Source organism: Sus scrofa, chromosome 1 (genome assembly GCF_054392235.1).
Source record: "Sus scrofa isolate SSC_HxYL_T2T_F1_AM1 chromosome 1, Sscrofa_HxYL_maternal_Yorkshire_Landrace_v2.0, whole genome shotgun sequence".
Classification (NCBI taxonomy): domain Eukaryota; kingdom Metazoa; phylum Chordata; class Mammalia; order Artiodactyla; family Suidae; genus Sus; species Sus scrofa.
In genome coordinates, this window is record NC_139383.1 from 107,343,381 (window position 1) to 107,351,771 (window position 8,391).

Genomic DNA, 8,391 nt, shown 5'->3' on the forward strand with positions numbered 1-8,391 from the left:
TTCCCTTCCCACCCTCATTCCTCTTTCTGTCCCAGAGGCCCCAGAAACCCCAGGCCTAGCCTGGAGAATAGACCAGCGAGTTTCTCTGGGCAGGCAGCCACATGCCACCAACTCTTTGCTCCTCTTGGCCCTGGACCCTTGACACCTAGGCTTGGGTACCAGCCTCCGCAGCTGGATTGAAAGAAAATGAGCCGTTGCCGCTTCGCTTTTCTCTGGTTCCTCCTCGATCCTCTTCCTAATGAAATCAGAGAAGCAGCCCTAATAACAAAGCAACACAGCGGCCAAGGACGATCTGCTTTCAAAGGAGCGAGAGATGCGCACACCACGAGCGAAGGCGCTCCCTAGTGCGTGTCACTAGGAAGAGACCTTGCGCTGCCCGGTGCGGGCGACAGATACCGGGCTGGTCTCGGCTTAACTTTCCCGAGGCACGGAGAAACCGTGCGTGCGCCCATTTCCCGAACTTCCCTACTGGACAGCAGCGTGGGTCTCGGAGTCCTGCAAAGGAACCACCTCCAGCGGGGACCGCCACGAAGCCCTTGAGGCGTGTCGCAAGATGTGCGGTCCCAGACTTTCCAGCCCCTTTCCTAATTCTCAGCATAAGACCTCAGTGCGGATGCCAAAGTCTCAGGAAACCGCCGCTCTCCAAAATGTTCGCGCGCCTTCCCAGCAGAAGTGCGGTATAACTTTTGGCAGAAACCACCTGTGGCTGCTGACAGGCCCGCCCCGCCCGTGCCCGAAGGCACCGCCGAACCCCGGGCCGCACGCGTCCGCATAAGTTCCCTTCCAGCCCGCGCGCCACTTCGCTCCGGGCCGCGGTGCCAGCCAGGAGGCGCGGCGCCCGCTCGCTGGCTCGCTCTCGGCTGGCTCTCCCCTCCTCCCTCCCTCCCTCCCCCCGCCTCCTCCCGTCGCATGGCTGCCGCACGGAGCCCCTGAATAGCCACCGCAGCCCCCCGCCTCCTACCCCCCACGCCGAGGGCGCCTCTGCCCCGCCGGCGCCCCGGGGCGAGCGGACCTCTGGCCTCCTAGCAACAGCCCAGGAAACCGCTCTCCACCGCCCGCGATGCAGAGCCACCCTCCGGGAGCTCCGCGACCCCCGACCTGCCTCGGCAACCAAGGTGCGGGGGAAACCGCGACCCTAGCAGCGGATGCCCCAGCACAGCGCGCGAAGCCACTCACCTCTATCCGCCGCTGGACCTGCACGCCTCCCGGACTAGGCGCGGGGCAGCGGTCCTCAGTCCTCCCTCGCCACCGCCGCCGTCCGTCAGTCCCTGTGCGCCCGAGCAGCGCGGGCCGCGCGGCTGTCAGAGTCTCGTGGCGGGGCTGCGCTGGCGGTGTGGAGCCGAGCGGCGGTGGCGGGCGCGCGGCAGCTCCTCCCTCCCCGCGCCGCGCCTCCGCCCTCCTCGCGCCCCGCCTCCCGCGCCGCGGCTGTCAGCCCCGCGTCCCGCGCCCGGCGCCCGCGCTGCCCGCGCCACCGGTTCGGGGTGCGCACTGGGCTAAAGGGCCCGGATGTCTGCGGTCGCCTCTCGCTCGCGCCCGCCCCTTCCCCTGCGCCCCCTCCCCACCCTGCCACACATGCACTTGCTACGTTACAACCTCCTCCTCGGCTCCAATTAATTTCTATTTTGACAGTAACTGTGGCGGTGGGCGGCGCTGCGGGGGGCGCCCAGGACCCGCGGAGGCGGCGGGCGGCAGTCAGGACGCTGCGCGGGGGCGGAGTGGGGGGGGGAGCAAAGCCACCCTCCGCTTGGGGCTCCGCGTCTTTTTTCTTTCTTTCCTTTTTTCTCTTTGCCTCCTCCAGGATTTAAAGGGACAGCCCCGGTCGAGGCGAGAGGCCAGGCGGCCGCCGTTTCTCCGGTCTCCAGACGCCCTCTGCGGCCCGGCTGGACCCGCCCGCATCCAGAGCACAGGGCTCCAGACCGCCGGGTATTTTTAGGTCCACACCCTGCCCAGGACAGCGGAGCAGCAGAGCTTGGCTTGGTCGCCCCGGCGCACGGCTATTTTTACAGAGTCTGATTAGGGGAGGAAATAAAACAACTCAGCAACTGCTTCCCCAGTGGAAAGTAGGGAGCAAGAACTGGGGACAGAAGTTTCCCAAATGCTCTCAGAATTTCAGCGAGCTCGGAAAGACACATCTCTGACACGAGAAACCAAAGGACTGCAGCACTCCAGGGCCCCCAAATCCCTGCGGGCAGCCCAGCCTTAGAGGCCGCTCGGACGCGGGATCTCCGGGCCTGGGTACCCAGCATGCGAGCGGGGAACCAACCTCCAGCCCTCGTTTACTCCCTTGAACAGCCTACAAGGCGGCTTTCTGAAGCATCCAATCACCCAGCTACGCAGCCAAGGGGCGGGCCCTGGAAGGACTTGGCCCCGCCCAGTACCTCCAAACACCGCCTCCGCTGGTACCGTACGGAGGGGAGAGTCTCCTTGGGATCCGCTGCAGGCGCTGACTGGTGACGGACAGCGCAAAGGGCCCATCAGGGAAAAGAGGAGGGGGATCTTGGTTCAGGGGCGACGATGTGAACGCTCGCGGACGAGGCGACTCTCTGAAGAGATGTTCCGGCCACCAGCTGGCCGGAGCACACTGGCGCTCCTTTTTACAACCCCCGCTTTCCGCGCTCAAGGCAGACATAGAAACCCTTGCCCACCCTGGCGCGACATCTGCGACTGTACCCTCGGATGTCTGCAGGTCCTCTCCAGGGCTGGTTCTTCCGACGCTGCGAAGTTTTCCGTTCTCAAATTCTTACAGGGACTGTGCTTCCTGAGCTGCGCGGGACGCTCAGGACAGGCGAAAAAGAGAATCCCTCCCTCCTGACCCCATTCTGGCCATTGACTAATGAACGGACAGTGGGACTGCGGCCGTCCGCATCGAGTCCTTGAATGTTGAAGATACTCTATGACATCCTTTACAGAATTCACGAAAATAAACGTGTAGACCCTTTACTTGGCCCTTCTTGCCAGTTCTGCTCGCTGGGAATTGTCTTCCTTTCATTCATTCGCGTAATAAATGCGCATTGCTTGGCACCGCTTTGGTGTAATGAAAACAAGGGAAAAGATTCTGGAATAGGGCGTAACTTCAGAAAGCTAGGCACAAACATGAAAAGGAGAACTGAAACAGAGTTGTGCACATCACGTTTCACTAGTCAGAGAGGCCTAACTTTTCCTAATAAGAAAATGTCATTCATTTGTCAGTTTGAATAACCACCTTATACAAACTGTTCAAAAGCAATAGAAGTCTAAGGAAATCTGTTGTGGAAACTAAGATTTTTCAGATTCAGGATGTCAGACTTCCAAGTAGCTAAAGCTTTCAGTGGCAAAATAATAACCTTACTTTAAGCAGCCCTTGGAGCCTTTACCCTCCCAAACTAGGTTGTATCCCTGCTAAATTTGGTTGTCTGCCTCACTTCCTTTCCTTACAGGGTCTTCAGCCATTTGGAGTACCACAGACCCAGCTGATATAGTCGAGCTTCTAAGCCAGAAGCATGGGGATGCATTTAGGAAGTACCTGGGAGATGTGAGCTCTGAAAACTGCAAGACACCTGCAGCTGATAGGAATGCAGTCCTGGGAATGAGGGTAGCCATGACCATGAAAAGGGTGTTTTGTTTAAAAAAAGAGGGAGGTGGGTATTAAATCAGAAGTGCCTCTAAATCAGAAAGGATCACCTCCCTGCTCTGAGTACAGCCTGCTCAGAGCAGAGGTTCCATAGCTGTGCATCACTGGATGGGTTTCCATGCCATGAGCTATGGAGGAGGGTTCTATGGCCCAGACAGCGAGCCACGGGGCTCCTGAACTTAATGACCACAGGCAAAATTTTACACCTTTAAGAGCGTTTCTACACCTTAGGGATGCTGCGATGACCAGATGAGAAAACGTGTGGGCAAGAGTTACTTTGTAAACAACATTCATTAAGGGGCTGCTGTGAGCTACTATCAAGCATTGTGGAGTATGATATAAACTGCCCACAATATTAGTTGTGGAAATAACTTTTTCAGAAATTATCAGAGAACTGGATTCACATATTTAGATAAATACGTCAAAAGGGTGCTCAGAGGCTGCAAGGCCTTTGTGGGATGATACTTTGATGAGATCTCCCAAGGAGGTTCCCTTTTCAAGGGAAAAGAAAAGGGAGGAAGTAACATTTAGAGAGCTCCGGCTAGAATCAGAATCATGGCATGCATTGTACTGTGTTCCTCAGGACAACTTGTGTGGTGCATTATGTTATGACCATTTATAGATGAGAAGTCTGATGTCAATAGTCATGGTAATGACCAAGATCCAGAAGCTAGAAAGTGGCACAGGCAACTTTGGGACTCAGAAGTTTGAGTTCAGGAATCCAGCAGCGGCCCATCCTGTGATGCTGCCTCTAGAGGAGAAAGAGGGAAGAGCCTTTAAGGAAATCCAGGCAGAAGAAAATTGCAAGAAAACAATGGTCCATGTAATCACGTAACCACAAAGCAGGTTGGGCAGGGCGCAGTCTCAGTTCAAAGAAATCTCCAGGAAAGAGTAGCATTTGACCCAGTCCTTTAGGTTTAGATTCCCACCCTCTCTCTTTTTAAATATTTATTTTGAAATAATTTTAGATTTTCAGAAGTTATAAAAATATCAAGAATTACCATCAACCTTCACCCAGATTCCCCAAATGCACATATTTCCCATATTAGTTTTATCCTGCTGTCTCTCTAGATACATATTATTTTTTCCTAAACCACTTGAGATTAAGCTGAAGACATGATGCTCCTTTATTGATAAATTCTTCAGTGAGTGTTCTCTAACAATAAGGACATTCCCTGATGTCATCATCAAAATCAGAAAATTTCCATCAGTACTATTGTCTAATCTAAATCATATTTAGAGTTAGCCAATTGTCTCAACAATGGCAAAAAAATGAAAAATAAATTAATTCTGGTCAGATTCCAATCCAGGATAACACATTGCATACAGCTGTCACATCTCTTGGGAGGGGATTTTTGTTATTAAAAATGTTATCAATTTTTGTTTCTTTTCCCTTTTTTTTTTTTTTTTGTCTTTTGTCTTTTTAGGGCCACACCCATGGCATATGGAGGTTCCTAGGCTAGGGGTCAAATTGGAGCTGTAGCTGCCAGCCTATACCACGGCCACAGCAATGCCAGATCCAAGCCATGTCTTTGACCTACACCACAGCTCACAGCAACTCCAGATCCTTAACTCAGTGAGTGAGGCGAGGGATCAAACCTGCATCCTTATGGATGCTAGTTGGGTTTGTTAACTGCTAAGCCAAGACAAGAACTCCTTTTGTTTCTTATTTTAGATGGCTATACATTTGTGGCCAATATGGGGTAACAAACATTCTCTCCTTCACCAAACTTTAGACCAGCTCCTCTGAGCATTATTTTCTTTCTTTCTTTCTTTCTTTCTTTCTTTCTTTCTTTCTTTCTTTCTTCCTTTCTTTTTTGTTTTTTGGGTTTTTTTGTTGTTGTTGTTAGTATTTTTAGGCCCACATATGGAGGTTTCCCATCAGAGCTGCAGCTGCTGGCCTACGCCATAGCCACAGCAATGCCAGATCTAAGCCATGTCTGCGACCTACACCACAGCTCAGGGCAATGCCAGATCTTTAACCCACTGAGTGAGGCCAGGGATCAAACCTGAGTCCTCATGGATGCTGGTCAGGTTTGTTTCTGAGCCATGAGGGGAACTCCCTGAGCCTTCTTTTCAATTAGGCCTTGCCCTTAGGCCCTGTCACTAGCCTGTCTAATTCAGTCATAGCAAGAATTCAGCTGTCAGCTCATGAGAACCCCACCCCCATCTTTCTTATCGGTCACCCTTGCGATCCAGACCTGCCTTTAGTAAGAATCCTATTAAGCCACTTTATCAAGAATCCACTATCCTTGATGTCTCCTCTTAGTGATTTTCCACCCACCTACTCCCACCCTGGGCTGGAAATCCCCACTTTCCTTTATAGAGCTTAATCTCTCTTCCTTATTGCCATATTCTTTTCTGAAATAGTCTTGAATAAAATCTTCCTGACCATTTTAACAAGGGTTAGAATCATTTTTTCTTCCAAAGAAAATATAGGGAAAAAAAATTAAACTCATCCGTAATCACCCACCAGAAAGAACCAGCATTAATCCCTGATTTTTTAAACCATGGAATCCAAGCACACAACCAACACTCCCTCCCAGGGGCAACTTCCTCTAGAAAATATTGAGGATATGAACGTTCTGTCTTCAGTTCCTCTGGAAGTTCTTCCTCAGTGTCCAACTCCTTCTGTTCCCAGCTTGGCCACCATCCACCTTGCACTTTAGCTCCTGACCCAAAACTCCAGTTACCATCTCCCTCAAGAGGCTGCCATGTCCCCCAACATCCCTGAGGAAGAAGCTAGTGTGAGCAGACTCACCTACTCTTCTGTTTGCCACCCCAGGGCCTCCCTCCAAAGACTGTACTGGGTCATGACTTAATGAAAGGGTGAGGAAACTCAAGGGAATTAAAGTACAAGGCTGAACTTGAAGCTATGCAGGATATATGACTTCCTCCATCTTCCAGGGAAGAGCAGCTGTAGGTTCAGTCCTCCACAGTGGATCCCTTGATGGTACACTCCATTTCTAACCTGGCTCCCCAACTTTCAGGACTTTGTGGGAATGACACTTTGATGAGACCTCTCAGGGAGAACCAGCCCCCAATCTCAGGGAAGGTGGTCCTCCTGTCCCCCTCCACACACACATTTCCCCCAGCCTCAGTCAGTCAGGCCACCAGAAGTATTGCCCTGGGGTAGGTGGGTGGTCATCAACAGAACTGTCTGATGTCCGTCAGCACCCAGGCCTGGTGGGACAGCCATGGGCAGGTGAGGTCCGCAGGTAAGTCCAGCCTCCTCCTTTAGGATCTCCACAGCAGTCGGAGCTGCAGGTGTGACTGTATATTCTTCCCACTGCTTAGCATGTCATTATTGAATCAAATGTGCACAAATGCACAGGTTCTAGGGACACAGAGATGATTCTGTCAGAATCTATGAGGATCAGAGAAGCAATTTGCTAGTTACCTCAAATTTAGCAAAATGCCATGGTAGTACTGCCTTTCCTTCAACCTCTCTCTCCCTGAGTTATTTATGTATGGACATGTATTATACATACATATATGTGTATTTACATATATATATATATATATATATATATATATATATATATATACATACATAAACACCTCCTAGCTTAATGATAGGGCACTTCTGAATTCTCACTAGGGGAGGGTGTGTAGATAGGGCAACATTTTATATATTTATGTTATTACATATATAACATTTATGTATTATGTATATATACATATATACATAAAAAACATTATCGCCCCTTACCCAACCTCAGGAGAATTCAGAAGTGACCTACCACTGATCCAGGGTTATCCTCACTGGGCTTTCCCTTGGTTAGCCAAGCACCAGGTCAGAGCTCTGCCGATGCCTCTGAGGATGTGATTAAACTGAAAGCCCTCATCCTATTCAGAGGCCATGTAGCAGAGGACCGTTTTTAGCCAAGACATGTAGGGCACCAGGCAAATGTTTATTGCAGAGGGCCTCTCTATAGTAACAATTTGATTTTAAAAATGCATTACAGGAGTTCCCATCATGGCTTAGTGGTTAACGAATCCGACTAGCATCCATGAGGACACGGGTTCCATCTCTGGCCTCGCTCAGCGGGTTAAGGATCCAGCGTTGCTGTGAGCTGTGGTGTAGGTCGCAGACACAACTTGGATCCCACGTTGCTGTGGCTGTGGCATATGCCGGCAGCTACAGCTCCAGTTGGACCCCTAGCCTGGGAACTTCCATATGCCGCGGGTGCAGCCCTAAAGAGACAAAGAGAAAAAAAAAAATTACAAAATCCATGGCCTATGTGAAGTATAGTGAATCAGTGATGTCTGTGCTAGGACCTTAGTGTTTATCTGTCCTTTATATACTAGTTTCCATCTGCTACTCCCAAACTCCCAATCCATCCCTCCTCCACACCCCCTCCTCCTTGGCCACCCCAATTCTATTCTCTATGTCTGTGAATCTGATTCTGTTTCATAGATAAGTTCATTTGTGTTATACATAACGTCTATTTGTATTGAAACAATACAGCTCTTCCGTCCTCTGCAGTTCCTTAACAGCACTGACTCACCATGTTGCATCACCCATCCCGCGGTCGGTGAACACTGGATTCCAATGACTTTCAGAAGCTGGTACTGTGCTTTGTGGATGACAGCCTCTAGCCAGAGCATGCAGGAAAATGTGAGCAAGCCCTCATTTCCAGATCATGTTAAATTTACCATTTGGGATTATATAGTATAAACATAAAACAGTTCCCACCCATATTTTCTCTTAAGTTCTTCAGGCTATAATCACTACGTTCCTAGAATGTGACCTCTTGGAATATTGACCAAATCCCTGC

General features: G+C 50.7%; 2 protein-coding genes across 8 annotated transcripts in view; one reads left to right on the top strand and one right to left on the bottom strand.

Annotated features, from left to right (window-relative positions):
- The window catches only part of ZBTB7C (zinc finger and BTB domain containing 7C), a 405,029-nt gene extending 403,664 nt beyond the window's left edge, over positions 1-1,365 (bottom strand). For all 7 annotated transcript variants that reach the window (XR_014808565.1, XR_014808564.1, XR_014808563.1 and 4 more), the window contains exon 1: positions 1,177-1,365. The gene's annotated coding sequence lies outside the window, so the exon portion shown is untranslated. The remainder of the gene's footprint in view (positions 1-1,176) is intronic.
- Positions 314-2,061, top strand: LOC146406274 (uncharacterized). Its single transcript, XM_085013804.1, has 4 exons — positions 314-344; positions 426-672; positions 740-1,115; positions 1,799-2,061. The coding sequence occupies exons 1-4, from the start codon at positions 314-316 to the stop codon at positions 1,931-1,933; spliced, it is 789 nt and encodes a 262-aa protein (XP_084869930.1). The 3' UTR covers positions 1,934-2,061.
- Positions 2,062-8,391: the final 6,330 nt, after the last annotated feature.